We start from the raw sequence: 22986 nt of genomic DNA on the forward strand, positions 1-22986 counted from the left end.
ATTGAGTCAATGATTTGCTCTCTGATATATATTATATAATAGATGTGTTGGATGTGAGGTATTCGGGGTTGTTTATGAGTTAGTATCTCAATAATGGGAAAAGTAGATACTGTGAGAGTGTTATTTATTAAAGAGACAAAATAATATTGTTTATATCTGCTACTATTCGAATCCCTGTAATTCGAATCCCTGTTGTGTAATGGTTGGTTTACACTGTATGAGTGTGTAGTGTACGTGTGCCTGGTGTGTAACAGTTCCGGAGATTGTTAACTTGCCAGGTTCATTAGCAAGAAGGAACCAGTGTTTGATTGTGGGGTCTGTTCTTCACTCAATTGTGGTGTGTATACCACAGGATGTTTCTACAGTGAAATATATGACTATACGCAATAATTAGAAAATAAATAATTTATTTCAGAGCAGAAAATTTGTATTTTTCGTAATTCTACTACATATAGTACACTTCATATTACAGATCCAGAAGTATTTTATTGTAAGAATAAATTTAATGTAATATAATATAATATTTCAATAGCTTGATAAAGATTTGTAGCCTGATTTAATTGTTATATATGAGTGGAGAGAGAAGATATTTAATCTGGATCTTTAATTAATATGGTATACCTAAAGAGTAAAAAAAATGGTTAGATATTAAAGAGATTTAATAAGTTATTTACCATTAGTAAGCTTTTGGAAGTAGTCATAAAGGACCGTTCTTCTATTTTCAAACGATTCTCCAATTCTTAATATCATAAAATCAGCAGCTGCACGTTCAGACTTATCGACTTGAAATCTCATCCGCATTCTTTTTATAGTCTCCCCTCTAAAGCAAGGTAAGCTGGAGTTAAGCATAAGGGAAACAAGCTGCATAATGAGTTCTGCATATGGTCGACAGGCAAGATACGCTTTGACAATTAGCTCTGAGAACTGTTTGAAAGCTTGTTCTTGGGAGCCGCCTCCCATAACTTGTATCATTTCTGCGGTTAGTTTAAAAGGTGAACTCTCAAAACCGATTCCACCTGGTGCAATATCAAATATAAATCCAAAATCTAGAAAAGAAAAAATATTAAAAAAAAAATGACATTTCAAAAAACACACACAATAGATATATACCAATATGTATCATATGTCCAGAGTCGTCAAGCATGATATTTCCGTTATGCCTGTCTTTGATTTGCAAAAGATATGATATGACAGAATAGGCAGCAACACTTTGAACGAAATTGGTTCGTGCTTTCTGAAATCCGATTGTGTCTGGTCCACCATATTTAGCAGCAAAATAATCATACAGACTGTTAACCTTTTCGCGGCCGAGTTGATCTCGTGAAAGAGAATTTGGAATAACATCAATAACTCCACAGCCAGGCGCAGTAGCCACAACACGATAAGGATAGACATATAGGTCCAAGCCCACAGACATGAATATGTTCTTGAATACGGCAATCAACTGAAGAGCCAGTACATCCTGACGACAATCATCGCCGACTTTAAATATCGCAGCCTGCCAGACCCTTGTAGTAGAGTCTTTCTGGCTTATAGAATCTACATCGTTCTTAACCTCTTCTAAGCCACTCAAAATAGGATCCGCGTCTTCTATTTTTTTCTCAATCAAAAATGTAGCCATAAAAGGCGCCTATAAAATATTAATAATATGAACAATTATTTAACTAATGTACCTTTGCGTGGCTCTGGAGCGGACGACCAGAAGTACGGTTTATGTCTATAACATGCCCGTCTGGATTACTTGGAAGATAAACACCAACATCTACACGAATTTTTGAAAGCTCTTCATCAAGGCGTTTCTAAAGACGTCCAATATTAATATCAAATATTTTACAGTCCTGCTAATTTTTTTTTATTACCTTTTGCATTGGCTTTTTTTCGTTTTGTCCGTATTTTATATATTCCTTGAGATAACCAGAGATAGCCGTAACTTCGCCAAAAAATTTGAATTCACGTTCAAAGAATACACGATCGTCGCCCGTAAAGCAGTTTGTTAATTTCTCGATAACTCTTTCAAGAGACGGTTTGAGGGAATCGGGCTGCAATTAAGTCAAGAAAACATTAAGTTACTGTACTAAGACTAGCGATATAAAAAATCATGATAAAAATTGTGTTTACCTTGACGCATTCTTTATCAGCATCGATGAAGAAATTGGCTTTCATATTCCATATGAGTTGATGGGCAAAGAGTTGGGATACATGTCCGGCTTCCATAATATACTTCTCTACATAACCTAGAACATCGTACCGAAGCGCCTGAACGATCTGAGGGATATAAAAGAATACGGTGTCAACTGGATAATATTCTAGACTACGCATAGCATATTGTAATAAGAGTGGGTTTGCTGAATATTTCGGGAGAAAATAGCTGGCTGCTGTTATAGCTGGCACTGGAGCCCAATATTTCAAGTACTGTCATACTTACTTGTTAGATATATATTATCAAACACACGCATATTATCAGTCTTACCTTCAAAATTGCTTTCGATTCTGGCAAAAGTCTGTCACCTAACAAAATAGTCAAAGCCTCTGGAACCCCCACAACATCAAGTGCTTTATCAGATATAAGATTGAACAATTCTCTATGGACTACTGGCTGAACAAAACGTGATTCCAATTGGACCGACAGACGAGGAGAAACACACCAAGCAAATCGAACCATCTCTCTCCACATTTCCTGACGAAAGGTAAATTATATAATCAGACTACTAATTATAACTAGAATATACTTAAAAAACTAACCTCCGTAGTTAATGATTTTTCTGTATTTCCTATATATGCCGGAGGATTTCCGACTCCAACAGAGTTCAGAGGGTTACTCCATACAGAAAGGCGAGATATTTCGCTATCCACAAAAAGTAATAATAGCTTTTTGACTTTTGCATGACGCTTCAGAATATCCACTCTATTCATTCCTAAATTATTATTATTATTATTATTATTATTATTATTTTAGAAAAACAAGCTTTAATTTTGATATGCTTTTGATAATGCTAAGTATACTTACCATTAAATAATACGTGCGTTTTATAGCATGCATCAGAAGGACAACCGGTTGTCCTAAAGCTAGTTACGGAATATTCAAGATTGGGCATATCATTCATGACTATTTTAGAAAATGTCGAAAGTATCTTAAGTTCATGTAAGGCAAGGCTCTTCTGTGATCCATAGTTCCATCTATTAGTTAAGATAATGATAATAATGTTAAATGCCTTGTTAATTTAGTACTGCTTTTACCTTGGAGGATATGAGAACCAATCAAACGCAGCATCATACACTAGTGATCTCAGTGTATATTCTGCTAAGGTCTCCATCTTTACTAATTTAAGAACGTCCATTCCTAAGATCAAGAGTTCAAACCTAACCCTTCTTGCTAATGGATGATTGCTATTCATAAAATAGTAAGTGTGCTGTCTTATGTTGGAATTGTTCTTACCTCATTAAATTTGCATTTCGAAACGAGTTCCGAAGAAGCCACACAAAAATCATCATAAGGTGCTTGCTTCGATGTCTTGTAGCATGAAACCAGCTTCTTAGAAATCTTATCCAAGTAATGTGGGGTAGAAATAACGAATCTGCTATCTGCACATTCTTAATCGCAATAGACTTTACAGACGGGGTGTATGTCATCTTTCGGTTGAATGGATGTGTTATACTATGCTAATGTTAGTCATATACTTGGGAGGTATGCCAAAGATAATAACATGGTACCAAATCAAAAACAACTTACTTGAGCATAGGAGAAAACATGCCTTTTCGATACTGCATAGCCCAATCCCACATTTTCTTAATATTTATCATTAACCTATGCTCTACTTCTGGTCTTTCAGTCAAGATCCAATTCCAAACGTCGGTACCAATAACAAGTGATTGGGGTGTAAACATATATATAGGAATACGAACTATGTGGTTAACCAATAGGGGGTGAATCGTTTTCATAGATATTATAAATCCTCCAGCTTGAAAGAGTAGGGTACGTAAATTCTCTGCCGATACTGGTTTATTCTCTTTTACAGAATTGGATAGATCATCAAGAGTTTCTATAACAAAATTTACGAGGTCTTCTAGAGGCATGTCCCTTATTTTGTGAAGGGGTTTGTCTACATATTATTCCAAGTGAATGACTTAGTAGCTTGTCTATATAAAAAAGAGACATACAATGGGGCATAGATTACCTTTGACTTCATTGAAGCTAGAAATATACTTTATTCCACTAATTTCTCCAATAAAATACATTCGAGCAGTTAACCGATACAAAAAATTCGAGGTATTGTCAAGGGACATAGATGGTATATGAGGCATAAAAGCAAATACTACAATGATAAAATACCACAGGTTAAATACATTAACTATGATTACATGTGTACTTACCTGTACCATTCTGGCTCTCTACTGCCGATTTAGCTAACTCTAACGCTAGAGATCTCCCCACATGTGCTTCCTCGTACAAAGAGTAAAGATCCGATTTGTCAAAATTTGCCAGGTAGCACTGTAATGAGCCATTTGTTTCAAAAGGGGCGCACTCGATTGCTGCCTCAATCCATGTCTTAGCCGTAACATACAGGTGTGTGCTGACAGAATGTCGATAACTATAAGAATCGCCTAATTCTATCGTTACATTTACTATTTTCGAAGTAAAGTGAAATACAGGAGTGTACTATAGAAAATCAAAGTTATATAACTATATTTCTGGAAAAATAAAAGCTTACCTCTTCCCGGTATTCTGATTCACAGCTAAGCCATAGAAGATGTAATAGCTCTAGCAATAAAGTAATCACTGGTTTCTCTGAAAATATTTGAGGGAATTGCTTGGAAATTTTGTCCGTCAATTGAACAGCCAATATATGAACACGTTTGAGGCGATGACAACAAAACTTGAGTAATGTTTTAATTTGCTCGGAGAGTCCATTATCTAGATCTTGAGAGGCTGAGCTTTTTATAGATTTTTTAATATATTCGTCTCCCACACGTGTTGCAACAAGTTCCAGACAATTGGAGACAGTGCAGTGATTTACTCCAGTATTCATAAAATAGCGTAAAACAAAGCTACAATCACCCATTCTGCTCCGCATGATCTCAACATAATATACACTGAGAGAAAACACGGCGTACGGAAATGAATAGTACTTGATTTCGTAAGAGTATGTAGGAAAAAGTTGGGCGAGTTGCTCTCGTATCGGTAAAAGAAGTGCCTCTTCATTACTGCCTCTAAGGACTGAATTGAATGCAATGTCACTTTCAAGCTGCTCTGTCGTACTTTCTATTGCAAGAATAGGTGTCTTGAATGCAATTTTATGAAGCGCATTGTTCCATTCTCGAACCCATGCTCGATCAGATACAAATCCGAAAATTACACAGTGAAACCAGAAATTACGGAAGAAGAGAACCATTTCTTCAGTAGCCGATGTATGGGGGTGGAAATCTTTGTGGTCTAGGAGCGTAGCAAATACAGGAAGTAATTTGCCAAGCGCAGAAGTGTATGCAGTCCCCAGTTCCCTGTTGACCCTGTTGTCTTTACGCTGAATCTCGTTACCAATATTAATAAAAAGTTTCAAAAGATTAATGAGATAAAAGTCATAATATTCCGGAACACAAGAGATTCTTTGGGCAAGATCCAATTGAGCATCCAACACCTAATAAAATAAAATTCAAAAATCAAAAAATTAATTTCCTTTTCTTTCTTTCTTTCTTTCTTTCTTGTAATAAATGTTAGACATTAGGTACAAATGTGATATATATATTACCGCTGTAGCTAGATCTGTATTATCAGAGCTAAATGATTCAAAGCTCAGTATAGAGATCAGATTGATTATGTCCTGAAACACATTTTGTGGGCTAGCTAGTGCCAAATCCACAAGTCTCTTCACAAATATCAAGTTCAAGGATTTTTGAAGAGTTTTCCGACGCAAGGCAAGCATAGAATAGGCCTGCATAACAATCTAATTAATTGAACTTGTGAGTAGGCTTACAAATAAAATGACGTGAATTTATTACCTTACTATCCTTTGTGTATGCTGCAATACCTGCAATAGCAGCCAAAACATTCTCACAAACTTGCTGTTTTTCGGATTCTGAGAGCTGATCTGTTCTTGGAACGCCATATATAGTGCTAGTTCTTGAGAAACTACTCAGGCTGCTTTCACTCGAACCATCCTCATTCGTGTACCGGGTTATTTCATTAAGAAGTGCATACAGAAGAGATGCAGCTAATGAAGGTCGTTGTGAAACTGGTTGTGCCTATAGTTTTATATATTTATTTAATGTTATCCACTTACACCATATTTTTTTTTGGAAAAACCGAGATTACCTCTATGCATTGTCCAAGTCTGGTAATTGCAAACTGTTGAATAGATTGGGACTCTTCATCTGACTCTGTCTTAATCAAGAATACTAGAGATGGAGTGACTAGGAAACGGCTGATTATATTAGCCATACTGGTGTACAGATACGGAAAACTGTGAAAATTGATTAGAATGTGGTATATCCTGTCATCCCTAATAACGACCCGTACTTGACTGTCAACAGAGTAACTGCATCCAAAGCGGCCATATGCACCCTGGAATCCTCAACTTGTACTGGTGTAAAGAGACAATTTGACAAACAATCTTTTAGAACATCATCTTCTTGGTGTAGATAAGCAGATGAAATAGCAGCAACATGCTAAGTCAAAATTATCTAATTAGAACAGCAGTAACATGTATCGCCGAGATTTACTTACCAGACTTGCACTAAGAATTTCTGTCATGTATATATCTTTAGACCACTTCTTTCCATCCTGAACAAACTTTTCTGCAAATTCTCGAAGATCTTTATAATAGCCCAAGCTCATGACATAAATAGCTCGCAAAGTTTTGTTCAACAAAACATTTTTTTCATCCAAGTCGGAGAGACTGAGATCAAGCCTCTTTGCAGGTTGTTTAAGTAAAATAGAGCGTAGGTGTAACAGCGGTAGTTTCGCAGCCGCACGACGATTTTCTTCAGACTCTGGACACTCCCAGCTTTCCTTAATTTCCCTTGGATTAATATTACCAACGACACTAATAGATACGTTCCTAATGGTGCTCAGGAAATCGTAAACAACTCGATTGCTACTTAATGGCATTCCGCTCTGCCAGTAGCGGTCAAGAATGTATCGACTATAGGATGTTACCGGATGCTCTTTTAAACACCTCAAGATTGCACAGCGAATATTTTCGAGTAAGTTTTCTTTAAGTAATGGTTGTGTATAAGTATATACATGCATAAGCTGATCTGGCTTGTAAAGAAACGGGGAGGTCTGGAGTGCTCTCGAGAGGCCGACCAGTGAAGGAAGAATAAATGCAACCGTGTATTTGTCTACAATTAACAAACTTAGCCACCTGATCCACTTAAGGATAAATTTTATACCATCTTGTAGTTCCAAAAGTTGCATCAAGTGACGTCTATACTCCCAAAGTACACTGGTAATTCTATCGTACATGTCTGCCTGCCTTTCACATATTGCCAGTAGGCTGTATGTTAGAGTGTAAGTTACTGAATCTGGCAAGGGAGGACCTTTTTTTTTAAGAAAAAAGAAATCAATTCATTAATTAATTAGTTAATTAATTAATAAACGAACAATCAAAAGCTACCGATTTTAACAAATTTACAGGTTTATTAATTATAGTATACCTTCTTCTAAGAGTGATTCCTCCCACTCGTAGGCTGGAAGGAAGCGCAAATAACCAATTAATTGAGGCACAATATCTAGAATGTTGCGCTCTGATACATTGACTACATATTTTGCCAATGCAGCCAATGCAGCATGTCCGCGGCGAGTCTAACAGATACATAAGAAAAAGAAGAAAGCCCCCCCCCCCCCAAAAAAAAAAAAAAAAAAAACACCATTCGTTAGCAAATGACCTACCATGTTCCCCACTGGGTAACCTTGCTTTGGCACAGCAATAGAGTCATTGTCTGGTAGGAGATCTAAAGGTGCTAAAGGACATCTCTTCAAAAGGTTGTCAATGTCATTCGGTGTAGTTTTTGCGCGTGTGTCTGCCAAAACTGTTGCAAGGCTGGACAGAATGCGCGAGTTGAGATTAGGATGCTTTCTACACAGGTTAAGGCCGTCAGTGTAAGGTTTTGTTTCTAAATATTTTTAGCCAAACGAAGCAAAGTAAAGCCAGAAAAATAATGATACTTGCTGACTCATTGTAATGTTAACAAGTGATCAATGAGAGAATTGTTCTTGAGAAAGCTTGGTGACACAAAACATGCAAAAAGTCTCCCTCAAATTCAATTGTGATGCACCAAACTAGGGAACTCAAGATTTTCATATATATATATATTTAATCCCCTATAATGTAGAGTGAGGCTGGTAATTTTTGCCTATTCTGAAGTGTCAATACAAATTGATGACACAAACTTTCTCCTATTTCAACACGCAAAAAAATATGCAGCTTGTCATCTTTTTTTTTTTATTCAACGCATATTTGCAATCAAAATTGACACAGCTCTTTCGCACTTATCTCACTTTGGTCGGGGAAGATAGTGTGAAGAATTAGTCAATATGTAACAGTCTCCTTAGATGTCCCCACCAATCTTCTCAATCACTCTTTCAATCCAAGTTCCCTCTCCCATCGCCATGGTGCGGGCCATGGTAATGAGAATATGATGATTCCTTTTTCCCATTGAAACTCTGTATTTGCGCGGTGCATGCCAATGGGTCCATAACCTTTCTTCCGATCCAGGTCAATCTCTGCTCCCTTCTCGCTTTCGCTGCACTCCAGCATGTCTCATTTTGCGAAGAAATGGCTACGGGATGTGTTTTCTTGGGCTCTCACCATATCTCACTTTGAAAAATACAAAGCAAAAGCCATGACGCCCTCTATTGATTCGTAGCAAAGAGGCTCACTAACTTTGTGAGAAAAGCTCCATACAAACAAACAAAAGGAGAAGTCAAGATGGAAAGACAAACCACACTTATAACCAACTACTTGAGGCTTTATACCAAACCTGCCTTCAATAATTCCACTAAAGCCACCAAGAAGAAGATTAGATATATATCTGTAAAGCTACCGACCGATGATAAAGCTACATGACTGGAACGAGCTTGGACAAAGACATATAACAATTTATGGCTACTCATATTACATCTCAAGTTGGTACACTAGCATGTTCTAATAAACTGTAGAGGAAGGCCATTCGTTCTCTCAGACGGACTGACATCAAAGGGACTCCTGATATATTAAATGGTGTGATCAATGAAGACGAGACTACATAACGCAACTATCTAGTTTGGTTGAATGTTCTGTAGCTTATAAAATTGGGTCCTTTACCATCCCAAAGAATCTTATAGGATTAGACCGGTCCCGTTTTTCCTTGATCGCTTTGTACAATTGGAAGAAGTGTACTGCAGATAATGGAAAAAAAAGTAGCCGTCCGACTATTAAAAGCTGGAGAAGATTATGGCCTTGTAGGCGTATGCAACGATACTCTTGATTATAGTTCATCATTTCTCCTCAGGAACACTGTCAACCATGTGCTGGTGCATTTCTCTTCATCTAAAAGCCGCAAAAGAACAAGATCTGCTGTCTATGCTGAGGAATAAGTCTTTGCATTATTTATGTTATCATTGAATATAGTAGTAATTGTAAATATGTAAATCTAATAAAACCAAGACCTTGTTTCTGTTGATGTCCGTGCAAGTGCGCCTTCCTCCTAATCTACATACAAGTGTAGCATTTACGTGCATGCATATTCTTCTGTAAGACTGGGCTGTTGTTATGGGACTCATTACAGTCAAAGAAACTAGTGGGCCAATGAAAAAAAAAGGTCTTTTTAAAATTGATTTGGGACACGGTTGCGAGAATGGAAATCAAACAATAGAAAATTAGTTTTCAGACAATTACGGTGAGGCAGGTTTTTGTTTTTAACTTTTTGTCCAAGCAGAAGAGAATTTGACATTAATCATACATTATATTCTTGGATAATTTCTATTTTTTATTTCATCCAACCCCCCCTCCCCCCCCCCAGTAGCATCTCAATGTCCCAATTCAATTTTAAAATGACCAATTTTTTTTTCATTGGCCCAACCTAGTTTCTTTGACTGTAGTGGATGTCATTATTTTACTTTCGTCTGTTGTACAGGTAAAAGTGACCAGATCACATAGCAAAAAAATAGCCAACATCATTAAGCTCCTTACTTTGTAATAAGGTGAACATTTTACCACAATACTATTAACGGGTGAAAAATTTGTAAAAGCAGCTTTCGTGCATTTTTTTTAATATCGCATAGTTAATTCTGGACAGCCATTTTCAGCGGTTCATTGTGTTTATATGGGTTAATTTCTGATGGTCGTTTATAGCATAAAGACTTTAATTCTTTCTTTTCGCTCTTATAACTAACTGGTATGATAAAGAATACATCTTTACTTTTAATAAAGTTGGACACAACAAAGTAAAATTTCGAAACGACAATTCTAACACACGGACAATCATTTTCCAGTTAGCGCCATTTATTTTCTCAGAACAGGCAAAAATTACCAGCCTCACTGTATAATCAACTCTAACACTGTTTTTATTGAATTAAGGTTGTTACTAGGTAGAACCATTGCCAAACGCAGACAAAGGATATATTTAGAGCAGTTCAAATGCTTCTTAACTTGTAGTGGATACAAACTTCTGTAATATAATTCAATATAGTACACACACACACCTACAACAACTAACTTTGTGCGATAAGGAGCTTAAGCTATAGATCAAATAGCAGCAGCACATTTGTGCCGTCATTGTACCATTCATTTCAAAACTCACTTGGAAACCTATTAGCCGTTGATTACAAGTCGAAGATCTGTTTCTAGAGCAAAAAAAGAATAGTGAAGACGGCACCATTTTTTTCGTTCGTTATTATACATATCTACAACCTGTCAGATTAGAAGCAGCCATAGACAATTATAGTGTGTGCGATGAACAGTATTACTATAAGATATTGGTACGATTTTGTCAAACGTTAAAAGTCAAAGTCAAAAAAGAAGTAAAATGTGTGCCAAGTGTATGTCCAAAGAGACATAAAGATGCTTACACCAATATATATATAAAGTACTTTGGACAAAAGAATTAAAACTTATTTTTGCTTCTTTTGTTGCTGTTTTTTTTTTAGAAATCTTGTTTTATCTCAACGAAATATATTTGTTTTTGATAAATTGTAACTCAAAAGAAGTGTAAAAGAATACATGAATAATCAACATCCATTTTACTTTCTCTGCTTCTGGGACAAGAAATCAGTGAACTCCTGGTAAGGGACCTTGGAGAACTCGGTCTCCTCCCAGAGATCAGGAGTCAAGAAACCGTAGGTGTTACCAATGGCGGCAAAGGTAGCCTTGACGAAGTTACCAAGGGTACGGGTAGAACCGCGGGAGGTGGTGTAGCAATCGGTGATACCAGCCAACTGGAGGACCTTCTTGGGGGTAGGGGCAGCGACAATACCGGTACCACGGGGAGCAGGTACGAGACGGCACAAGGCGGAACCGCACTTACCGGTAACCTTGCAGGGAACGGTGTGGGGCTCACCGAGGGCAGAACCCCAGTAACCACGACGAACGGGGATGATAGAGAGCTTGGCGAGGATGATGGCACCACGGATAGAGGTGGCGACTTCCTTGGAGCACTTGACACCGAGACCAACGTGGCCATCGTGGTCACCAATGACGACAAAGGCCTTGAAGCGGGTACGCTGACCAGCACGGGTCTGTTTCTGGACGGGCATGATCTTCATAACCTCATCCTTCAAGTTGCTCAGGAAGAAATCAACAATCTGGTACTCCTTGATAGGGAGAGAGAAAAGGTAGATCTCCTCGATAGACTTGATCTTGCCAGCCTTTACGAGACGGCCAAGCTTGGTAACGGGAACCCTGTGGAAGAAAGTATTGTTAGGCTCCTGCTGTCACTCGAACAAAGAAAAAAGGTTTTAATTTGTTAAAACATACCACTCGGTCTTCTCATCGCCACGACGTCCACCACGACCGCGGGCACCACCACGTCCACGACCACCACGTCCAAAACCACCACGTCCTAATTAACAAAGAAAATGATAAGATTAAAAATCTTGTCTTTTTTTTTTCTAAAAAAAAATTGGAATTGAAGATTGATTGTATGGCTCCAAATTCGATATTCTTTGTTGGTTGTCATTGATAATTGAAATTATTGGTATCTTCTCGGCCTGTGAGATAGTATTGATTGTGGTGAAAGGATGTTTGTTGCTCTGGTATGTGTTGAGTTCGTGTATATATATGTGTGTGTCTATGCGTGCGTGCATGTGCGTATATGTGTTTCTTTGTGTATATGCGTGTCTGTATGTTTGCATGTATATATCGTCTGGAGGTATTGTCTCGTCTTTGCTAAAAGTCCAATTGGGTGAAGAGGGAGGATGTCTTACCACGAGTATCGGCCGGAGCAGAATCAGCCATACTACAAAGAAATCATAATCAATATTCTATCTTTATCCATCCATTAAGTTATGGGTCACTTACTTGTTTATATAGTTTAAGAAAGAGAGAAGCCGATCATCGTCTACATGGCATCTAATACTTCTTCCGGCAGCGAATGCTCTTCCCAAGGTCTGCGCAACAGGGGGGGAGGGAGGCTACAGCAACCATGACTCATGTTCCGAGCCGGACTCTAATCGAGTGCGGCTTTGAGCTTAAATTAGGCTTATAGATCAGCCAATGTCAAATTTGATTTTTATTTTGTAGTTATTTCAATATATATATAAATATAAAATATGCGAGAAAGAAATATATGTACAAGCTTTAAGAAATATATACATATATTTCACTTAATACATTTTATGCAATATAAATGCATATATGTATTTTGCGCATAAATATTGAAACCATTAATAAAAGTATCTTTGAGTTTTGAGAATTGATTTATTGACTAGAAAATTGATGGGGTTCTTTTTTATTTTTATTTTTTATTTTGCTTGTTCTTCTTCTCCATTCTCTCTCTCTCTCTCTGTACTGAAAACTCGCTAATCTACCACTTTCCTAAAATCTTGTGCCCTCCTGCCTTTGCAGAGTTAGGCGGAATAGGTGTACCAGTTGAGGACGAGGTCCTAGGAGGAGCACTGGTGTGAATACTGGTTGTATAGGGTGGGACGACATTCTTGGCTGGAGGTGGAGTCTTATCCAACCCACTAAGGTCAGCGACAAACTGGTCTGGAGTGATAATATGCGTAGAGCCTATAATAAAGTACAACAAATAAGTACAACCACACTTCTTATCGTCTTTACTTTACTCCCAATAGTCTTACCAATATACACTTCTCGGTTAAATGTCTCTGACAATTCATAAGCCGAACGTATTTCAGCATAGGTCATTCCACCAGCAATAAAGAGAATGATAGGAGGACCAGAAGGTGGTTTAGGACCAGCCTATTACACACATATATGTATATATGAGAGTAAGTAATGCAAATATTAAGCCATTAAAAAGGAAGAAGAAGGACCAAGTTCACCTACATTGTTTCCAGTAGATTTTTTGTGCCATTGAGTCTTGTAGACACGCAATTGTGGAACCTGTTTGAGCGCATGAGTAGAGTCGCGACGAAGATTTTCAGGTTCGGCTACTCTTAAGAGAGGGAAGAGACTCTGGTCAATTGTCTCTTTAATGTGACCCTAATTCGTGCAATAGTTAGTAAGACTGAATGTGTAATATATATATACATATATATACATATAATATACTTGCCTCAGTTACACGCTTTACAATGGGTACATATCGTGAAAGGTCAAAAGGAACTTCTTGTTGCGTAGCTGAACTGTCATGTTTCTTTTTGTTTTTTTTTGTCTTTTCGCCTTGCTTGTTGGCAGACTTTGACAGCTGAACACCGAGCAGCCCAATGTTTTCAATTGCATCCTTGCACTCTTGGTCCAAGCGTGCATGAGAAAGAAGACGGTCAAGATCCTCAGTATTTACTGTATCGGAAGTAGCGATCCACAACAGGATCAAACGTGCTTTAATCTTTTCACTGCATATGATTTTTAGTATTTTACGAAAAATATTAAAATAATTATAATCTATAATCTTACCTAGTATAAGGATCATCCAAGATAGGAGTCAATTCCTCGATCAGGTTTTTGACTTCATTACCATCTGGAGTCTCTCCACAAGCCATATTCTAGGCAACCCACATCCTTTAGTGTTAATTCACTGTACAAACTACTTTGTTTCTCTCTTTGTTTCTAATATCTTACTTGTTCAAGTAAGCCGATCGTCTCCAAGTTTTGTTTGTTGAATTCAGACATACATTCACTAGCAATAGTCATGTGCGCAGAGAACTGTAAAAAGCCAACAAGATACATATTTAGTTTTTTCTTTCTTTCTTCAAACTGAATAGCATGACTCTAACACATCAACGCCCATATGCCCGTACACCTACAAACACCACAAGCTCATGAACCCTGTAAAATCAGTAAAGTCTTACCTTTGTTTTCATTTCCTGGAAATGTGGTAAATCGGCAATCATTTGTTTCATATCATTAAGGGATACCACAGAGTTTTTTCTAAGACATAAGATATTATTAATAAGAAATAAGTAATAGTAATAAAGAAATAGTATCCAAACTTACTACCAATATTTAAATTATTTAATTTTTCTTTTTTCTTTACTCACCCTCCAGAAGCTCCTTTGTTTTCGGAGGCAAAGGCATTGAAATTCTCAATCAATTTCTCTGTGGTACTTGTGATGTGCATGTGGCGAATGGATGAGTAGACCGAGTCTTGGTCGTTCAAGGTGATTTCTTGACCCTTTGTAGTTCCATCTTCCTGGGTGTACTCATACGAGTACTTGATACCTGCCGGAGTATCTTCTGTGTCAAGAAGATCAGCAATCATAGCTTGGTAGGTAAACTCATGCAAGAACGGTGAGATTGGATCAATGGTACGATCTAACAAGATCAAAGTGCCTCTTGGAAGAGGAGGGTCGCGAGGAGGCTTTACGCACAAACAAATTAAGAATTACAAGAATAAAGACAAGAATACAAAACATACAATATATATATATATATATGTATGCGTGTGTGTGTATGTATACATATACTATTACTACTGGTAACTTACTGGGTATTCAGGGTTGACTTTGCAAAAGTTATCCAATTCAGCTTGAACCAACTTAGCCAGATGCCATGGTATATTTCTGTTGATTGTTCCTTGTACATCGAGTGGACGATGGTAGCGAATCAATGGGTTCTCTCCAAGAGTTACACACATACACAATACCTATTTCGATTCCAGAAAGTAAAATTAAAAATTACAACTTTTGACGGTAGTAAATGATGATTATGACTTGGCTTTATTTCTCACCTGCTTGGCAATATCTTCAAGTTCACTTTCCACATTGTTTGTAGAGCTATTGCGGCTCCCCCCTGCGGCAGATTCGTTACCAAACAAAGTATTGAATTTGCGCTCATCATCCAAAGAATAGACAGCCTGTTCACGTACTATATATATTTAAAAATAATAATAATAGTTTAGAAAACAGTAGTTTTTATGTTTTATTATTTGTGACTTACCGATGAAATCAACATACATCTCCTTGAGATTTAGAATATATTGATCCGCGCCTTTTGCCTTTAATCTACGGGTAAAATCACTGAAAACCGTATTGTCCAATCCTGTAACCAAATATAATTTAATTCCAGGGTTACTATTTTGTTATATATACATATATATACATCTATCGATTTATTTACCATTAATAAAGTGGACATGAGCAGCGGCATACATTGGTCCTTCCTGACGAGAGAAATCGTCCACAAGTCGGGTACAGGATTCGATACATGGTGTCAAAATATAAACAGCCTCTACACTTGGATAGGCTTGTCTGGGTTTTTCGATATTTGCAACCACTAAAGAGAAGAACAATATGATAATAATGAAGCAATTATTTTTTTTAGTCTCCATATATTTAAATACACAATATTATTGTCATGATTTTGTAAAGACAAACAAACAAACAAACAAGAGAAACACTCACAGGTCACCTATAAACAGGTAAAAACAAGATGTTATTATATAATGCCGTTATTCTTTCGTCAGCGAGAATTCTAATATGCATATATTTATAAAGATGCTTACGTTTTCTTCGAGAATATCATACATTTTACAGGCAGAATTAAGAATCTTGGCAGACAAGCTGTCTGTAATGACCAACTTCCATCGACCGGCAGGCTGTACTGACTTGATCAGCTCAAGAAAACCTTAAGAATGATAATAGAAGAATAAAGAGGTTAATTTCAGAAGAATTATAATTAATGGAAACATGGGATAACCTACGTATTTTAAGGATTTCGTCTACACCAATCATCTGTTATGCAGTCAAATGATAATGTGGCAAATGAGGATGAAAAGTCTAAGGCAAGAGGTTGTTTTTTATTTTTTATTTTTAAAGAAATTAAGGGAAAAGCAAAAAAAAAAAAAGAAAAAGGGTAATGACTTGATGCCGAGAAGTAACTGAAAAAAATAAAGTAAAAATAAAATGAGAGCCAAACGGGAAAGGGGGAGAAAGGGGGAGAGGCAGGAGGAGGAACATATGAACTGAGCCTTGTAGGAGTCTCAATACACCAAACTCGCGTTCTTCAGCCCAGAGTCACACAAAGGCAAATGTCCTGCTTCGTTTGTGTTAGCTGCTGTCTAAAATACAGAATAAATGAATACAATAAAAAAATGTATTAATGGTTGTCAGTCATTATTTTGTGGTCGTACTTTTTTCTCGGAGAATCAGCTCTGTTCTCACAAAACTGGTGTATCCGAGAACCGGGATTTCTGGAGTGTAGTAAGTTTGTAGATATAATTTATGCGTTTATGCGTCTGTGTGTTTGTGGATAAGGAAAAAGAAAAGGGTAGAGAAAGATAGACTAGTAAAGTAATATTAGCCACCCACTCATTGAGTCTCATACATACATGCACTTGAGAATCCAAATTAAAGAACTCCTTTTGATAATGATTACAAGGTGAATCAAGGCTATACAAGCCAGATACTATATACAGGTATATTAGCATACAAATAAGGTTTATATTTTTATAGCTACAAGATATTTAGTAGTATTGCATGTATGTATATATGATAATTAAATAATTAAGTAATAAATAATAAATAATAATTCTGTCATGGATTTTAATAACTAGGCTATTTTAGTAGTCTTGTTCTTATTACTTTTTACCACCTGTAAATTAGGTAAATCAAATTTGCTTGAAACCCAGTCTAGTGTAGTGCTTATAAATTATACATATAATACATATTGGCTGTAGAGTTACAAATGATTTAAATAAAAGTAATCTTGTAATATACTTCTTCTAGTTACTTAATCTGGTCTTCTTTAACACATCATTAAGTAGACAGTTGTATTGCCTAAAAGAAGAATAATAATATTAAAGAAAAGAAAAGAAAGAAAGAAAAAGATTCCTGCGGTGAAGGATGATTTGGATTTGACTGAGACTGAATTAAAAATTGAGATTTTTTTTTTGTTTTTTAAGAAATAAAAAAAAAAGCAAGAGAGAGAGGGAGAAAGAAAAAAAAAAGACAGGCCTTGAATTTATATAGTGTGTTCTGACATCTTACTACCTGTTGTTTCCTTTATCACGACCAAAATTCACTATACATTTATCAGTAAATAAGATCCCATTTTTGAGAAATACAATTGTTGTATGTTATTTTGTGCTTATTCTGACGTGTCGTCCTTGCCACTCATTCATCTCGATCTTCGTCACGCCATCGTAGAAACCTTTTAAATTTATTTATTTTTTTAAATTTTATTATTTTTTTATTTTATTTTATTTGGGAATATAAACGATCATCTACAGTAGATTTTTGATATTCCTTTGCATTCTACTTGAAAACGTAGCGACAAAAACAGCGACATCAAACTTTAATTAATTCAACAAATCCAAAACCAAATCCAAAAGACAAAAACAACCATGGACCAAATAGAACAGGCCGTCATCTATGCCTTGGGTCCTCATGTTGAGCCTTCTCTCAAATCACAGGTACGTGTTTGCTCATTTATCTTTATTATCGTTTCTATTATTATCATTATTATCATACTGCGGAATCTATTGGTCACATAAATACCAATATGTACAAAGAAGGAAAAAAAACATATAGAAATATAGAAATAGAGAGGGAAAGGGGTCGAAGGGGATAAAAATACGACATATTATTTTTATTATTGTATATCAGTCAATATTATATAAACCACTGGATCGTCTTAAAAACAAATTATATCAAATACACGATTAAAACCAACGCAGAAAAAAGATATACTATATGTATATATGTTAGACATTAGATATTACTTTCCATATATCCTTCTTCTTTTTTTTAAAAATAAAAGTCTTGTTATCATAGGCAAATACATATTGTGAACAAGTAAAGAACTCTCCAGATGGCTGGCAGATCTGCCTACAACTCTTCATGAAAGAGCCTAAAGCGTAAGGATAATATATAGTCCAATTACGTTACTCATCATCTACAGTGTAGCCGAAGCGCGTTTCTTCTGTTTGCAGGTTCTTGAAAATACTCTTCAGAACAGGTATGTCAGTTTGCTGGGTCTTAGACAAGAACACTTATTAATTTATTTATTTTTTTTAGATACGAGGCATTAGATGCCAGCGCAGTCGAGTATATTCAACAGACGATGATGGAGTATCTCCGCAGAGAGTTTGTCGAGAACCAGACAGCAGGATCCGAGGAGACTTGTAAATAATACTATTTGATATATTATACGGAGGATAAGGAGAGAGAGAGAGAGAGAGAGAGAGAGAGAGAGAGAGAGAGAGAGAGAGGAGCCGATTCAATGTGTGGTATTCTGACCAAAATTCCCACAAAATCTGTAGTCATCCGGAACAAGGCTGCCCAGTCATTGACACTTCTTTTTGCCCACGTATACCCAACAACTTGGCCAAATTTCTTTAAAGATGTCATTGGTCTTGCACAGACACCTTCAGGCACCCCAAGCCACGAAAAAGCAGCAGACTTCTTTTTACGTCTCTGTGTCAGTATTGATGAGGAAATCGCACGTCTCGATATCCCCCGTAACAGAGAAGAAGTTGTCCGAAACACCAATATCAAGGATACCATGAGAATGGGCGATATCCAGTTGTTGGCTGCTTCTTGGTTCGAATTGTTACAGGAATTTAGACTTACTAACCACAACATTGCCCAACTGGCTCTGAAAAACATCGGTGCCTATATTGCTTGGATGGACATCTCATTGGTAGTCAACGATCAGGTTATGCGTGCACTCTATGAACTCTTGAGTGATCCAAACCTTCGTATCGCTGCAAGCGAGTGCTTGGCCGACGTAAGAATATATATATACATTAGAGTTTTTTTTTATCTGTGAGTAAGGATACTAAAAATAAAGTGGTAAAATGTAGGTTGTCAGCAAGGGTATGTTGCCTCTCGACAAACTCAATGTGATCCAAATGCTGAATCTGGCAGATACTCTGGGACGTCTGGACTTGGTAAGGAAAATCATGCAACGCTGCGCATTTATATATACTGAATGAGTCATTGTGTTGCGCAGTCGGACCCCGAGTTTGTCGAACAAACAGCTCGTCTGGTAAATACACTTGGCATCGAACTATGCAAGATATATATGGACAGCACTGTGGGTCCTGAAGGAAAAGGTAAGTCAGGGGAAGGAGCAGGTGTCATACACACACACACATACACATAGATAAAACAAAAAAATTACATACATACAAAACAAACACTAGTTTGATTAGATGTTTAAATGTTTAATTCTTGCCGTGTTTCATCCAATTCAGCTGCTACATATGCTCTCATTGAGCAAATTTTGCCTTACTTGCTCAAGTTCCTTGCCGACGAATATGATGACACATCCACTGCTCTTTTTGCATTTGTTAATGATATGTTGAGTATTGTAAGTAATATATACATATGTTTGTGCACATAGTATGCTTTGGGAGTATTTATTTACATTGTTTGTAGTATAAGAAGCAGAAGAAGGCTATGCAGCCTTTTACTCAATCTCAGCAGGAGTTTCTCAGATCCTTGTTGAGTGTAGTGATCATGAAAATGAAGTATGACGAAGATACTGAATGGGGAAATGAAGAAGATGAGCCAGAAGAGGAAGCATTGTTTGCTGAATTGAGAAAGGTACAAAACACATGTACAAGTGTGATTAAATGTGGTTTTGTGTGTGTGTGTGTGTGTAGTGTAGTGTAATTAGTAATACTCATCAGAAAACTTGAATTGTTTTTATGGTAGAATTTGAGAATCTTTGCCGACCACATTGCAGCCATTAGTAATGAATTATACATTGGGTATGTCCATTCTGTTGTTATGGAGACCTTGAGTAAATACAAGTCTGGCGCAGAATTGGATTGGAGAGAGGTTGAATTGTGTTTGTATGTCTTGTACACTTACGGAGAAGCCCTACCAAAGGCAGCCATGCAGTTTGTAAACGGAAACGACTCTGCTTCTTTGACTCCTCTTGGTGAATTGGTATCCGAGATGGTGATGTCTAGTAAGTTTCTTTTTTGTTAAAAAAAAATAACCAAAAAAATGGTATACAAACCTTTATTATTATTATTTCTTGTAGATATTTCGGCATACCCTCACCCTTCCGCACCACTTCAATTCTTTGAGAATATCACCCGCTATTACCAATTCTTTGAACATCGTGCTGACCATCTCCCCCAGGCCTTGGCTGCCTTTGTCGACACTCGTGGACTGCATCACCCCCTCAACCAGATTAGATCTAGATGCTGGTATCTTTTCCAACGTTTTGTGAAGATGCTCAAGCCAAAGATGGGACCCTACGTCGAAACCCTGCTGTCTTCCATCGGCGATCTCCTCACGATCCAGGCAGAGACACCAGTAGAGAGCAACACAATGGATGGAATGCCTATTCCTGCTGCTTCGACATTTGACAGCCAGCTGTATTTGTTTGAAACAGTCGGAACTCTTATTTCTCTTGACAGTGTAGATGTCATGAAACAGATGGAGTACCTTCAAATTGTATTGGAGCCTTTGGTAGAGGGCATCCGTAATTCGATGTCCCAGGGTTACAATCCAGAAGATGAATTATTTATGCTACAACTCCATCATTATATTATGGCTATCGGAAGTGTTGCAAAGGGTAGGCATATTTATACTTTTATATTCTGGACTTCTTTTTTTTTTAATTTAATTTATTGATTTACCTTTGTTCATAGGTTTCCCCGATGTCCCAAAGGCCTCTGCCGCAACTGCCCCTTGGGTTGTTGTGTTTAATCAGGCAACCGAAATAATCTTGAATGTGCTCCAGACATTCAACCAATTCTTACTGATCCGTGACGCAGCACGCTTTTCTTTTGCTCGCTTTATTACCTGTCTCGGATCCGAAGTTTTACCATACCTACCCACTCTTATCAATGGTCTATTGACAGAATGTGAGATTACAGAACTTAATGACTTTTTGCCATTTATTGGATTAGTAGCACACAAGTTCAAGGTAATATATATATATGATTGTATTCGTGAGTTTAAAGGGTACTAATGATATAAATTTTATTCTTATTACTATTAGCCTATGATCCACAATATTATGGATGAGCTCTTACTGCCACTTGTGAAGCGTGTATTTGATTTCCTCAACACTTCCCCGTCTGGCACAGATGAAGCAATGCTGTTATTTGAGCTTCGCAAGGCATACATTAACTTTATTATTTCCTTGTTCAATGCCGAGCTGGAGAGTGTACTTGTCAGCGAGCGAAACCTGAGTCACCTCAACACAATCCTGCACACAATTCTCCACTTTGCAAAGGACAATAGTGACCCTACCATACAAAAGATGGCATTTGGCGTGTTTTTGCGAATGGTTAATGCATGGGCCACTTCTCCTCAGCAACAAGGATCGATTGCAGGATTTGACCAATTTGTTTACAATGAACTTATCCCAACTACGTTTGCTGTGCCAATGCATGTAGCGTTTAATGTTGCCGATGGACAATCTCTTTTGGTATGAATAATGGAGAGGCGAGATATGAATTGATATCGAATTGGATAACATAAATGTATATACTTATCTTTATACTGAATCGTTTTGATTCTTAATTTTTTTAAAAAAAAATCTTAATTAGGTCTTTGGTGAAATTACTGGAATTCAAAAGGCCATGTACACCAAACAAAGTAATGAGTTCACTGAATACATGACCAATGTCTTTTTCCCGTCTATTCAATGCCCACGGGAAGGAGCAGAAAGATACTGCCAGGCAATTCAACAATACGATAATAAAGAATTCAAGAAATACTTCCAGGTAAGCAATATATATATATTTTGTTTCTTTAACAAATATATATTATATAAGAATTGGTTTATTAAAGAAAAGCAAAACTCAATTCCATTTTTTCCCCAACCTTTTTTCCCTATCCTTTTTTTTCCCTCACATCTATTCTATATATCTATCAATCTCGCCATAGACTTTTATTTCGGAAGCAAAAAATTAAAAGACCCAAAAAACCCAAAAACCATAAAAAACAAACAGTAGGTAAAGAATAAAAACCATACAAAAAAGAAGAAGATACTTCTTTACAACAACAAATTACAGTACAAATTCACCATATTTTTTATTATTTTTATTATTTTTTTTTTGTTTTTTTTTTGTTTATTCTTTTATTTTATTTTTTCTTTCACTTATTGTTTGTATCTAAAAAACCACAACCAACAACAATAAACACAAAAAATAACAAAATTACAAAATATCATTTAATATGAGTTTATAATAAAGTAAATATGTATAGACGCTAGACGTTAAATTAGCTATAAGAATTGACCATAAAGGGTCTTTCTTATCAACCCTCAAACCCTCAAATACACTCAATATTTTAGTTTTTCCTTAAAAACTTCAGAGTATTACAATCTTTTATGCTTTAGAAAATAATTCACGAGACAAAACACAATAAATATAAAGAGGTGAATGAAGTCTGGAGTTTGTTTTATGAAAATTTTTTATTGA

The 22986-nt window shown here is 36.6% G+C and overlaps 4 protein-coding genes across 4 annotated transcripts; 1 reads left to right on the top strand and 3 right to left on the bottom strand.

The window, feature by feature from the left end:
* Window positions 1–607: 607 nt before the first annotated feature.
* PHYBLDRAFT_167008 (hypothetical protein) lies at window positions 608–8753 on the bottom strand (the record flags this gene model as incomplete). The annotated part of the gene is made up of 23 exons (XM_018435552.1): window positions 608–621; window positions 675–1046; window positions 1111–1630; window positions 1674–1799; window positions 1860–2039; window positions 2119–2412; window positions 2471–2677; window positions 2743–2915; window positions 3008–3177; window positions 3238–3387; window positions 3437–3655; window positions 3731–4100; window positions 4176–4313; window positions 4372–4657; window positions 4710–5633; window positions 5745–5939; window positions 5995–6237; window positions 6308–6455; window positions 6512–6660; window positions 6719–7533; window positions 7651–7798; window positions 7886–8072; window positions 8575–8753. 23 exons carry the CDS (start codon window positions 8751–8753, stop codon window positions 608–610), a joined length of 6207 nt encoding a protein of 2068 aa, XP_018292697.1.
* Window positions 8754–11120: 2367 nt separating this feature from the next.
* PHYBLDRAFT_124053 (hypothetical protein) lies at window positions 11121–12429 on the bottom strand (the record flags this gene model as incomplete). Its single annotated transcript, XM_018428968.1, has 3 exons — window positions 11121–11873; window positions 11949–12033; window positions 12398–12429. Coding segments are annotated over 3 exons (775 nt in total), but the record flags the coding sequence as incomplete, so codon positions are not given.
* Window positions 12430–12996: 567 nt separating this feature from the next.
* Window positions 12997–16327, bottom strand: PHYBLDRAFT_144034 (hypothetical protein; the record flags this gene model as incomplete). The annotated part of the gene is made up of 15 exons (XM_018431131.1): window positions 12997–13202; window positions 13274–13394; window positions 13482–13637; window positions 13729–13990; window positions 14052–14140; window positions 14217–14300; window positions 14447–14525; window positions 14636–14955; window positions 15082–15240; window positions 15325–15461; window positions 15534–15635; window positions 15714–15869; window positions 15998–16004; window positions 16099–16220; window positions 16297–16327. The coding sequence occupies 15 exons, from the start codon at window positions 16325–16327 to the stop codon at window positions 12997–12999; spliced, it is 2031 nt and encodes a 676-aa protein (XP_018292699.1).
* A 1248-nt stretch (window positions 16328–17575) lies between these two features.
* PHYBLDRAFT_180902 (hypothetical protein) lies at window positions 17576–22477 on the top strand (the record flags this gene model as incomplete). Its single annotated transcript, XM_018438379.1, has 15 exons — window positions 17576–18006; window positions 18368–18450; window positions 18495–18551; window positions 18611–18717; window positions 18856–19322; window positions 19399–19485; window positions 19548–19650; window positions 19792–19907; window positions 19976–20143; window positions 20255–20513; window positions 20589–21128; window positions 21205–21482; window positions 21558–21989; window positions 22111–22287; window positions 22451–22477. The coding sequence occupies exons 1-15, from the start codon at window positions 17938–17940 to the stop codon at window positions 22475–22477; spliced, it is 2970 nt and encodes a 989-aa protein (XP_018292700.1). The 5' UTR covers window positions 17576–17937.
* Between the last annotated feature and the right edge of the window lie 509 nt (window positions 22478–22986).

This window comes from Phycomyces blakesleeanus (assembly GCF_001638985.1).
Source record: "Phycomyces blakesleeanus NRRL 1555(-) unplaced genomic scaffold PHYBLscaffold_8, whole genome shotgun sequence".
NCBI classification, from domain to species: Eukaryota; Fungi; Mucoromycota; class Mucoromycetes; order Mucorales; family Phycomycetaceae; genus Phycomyces; species Phycomyces blakesleeanus.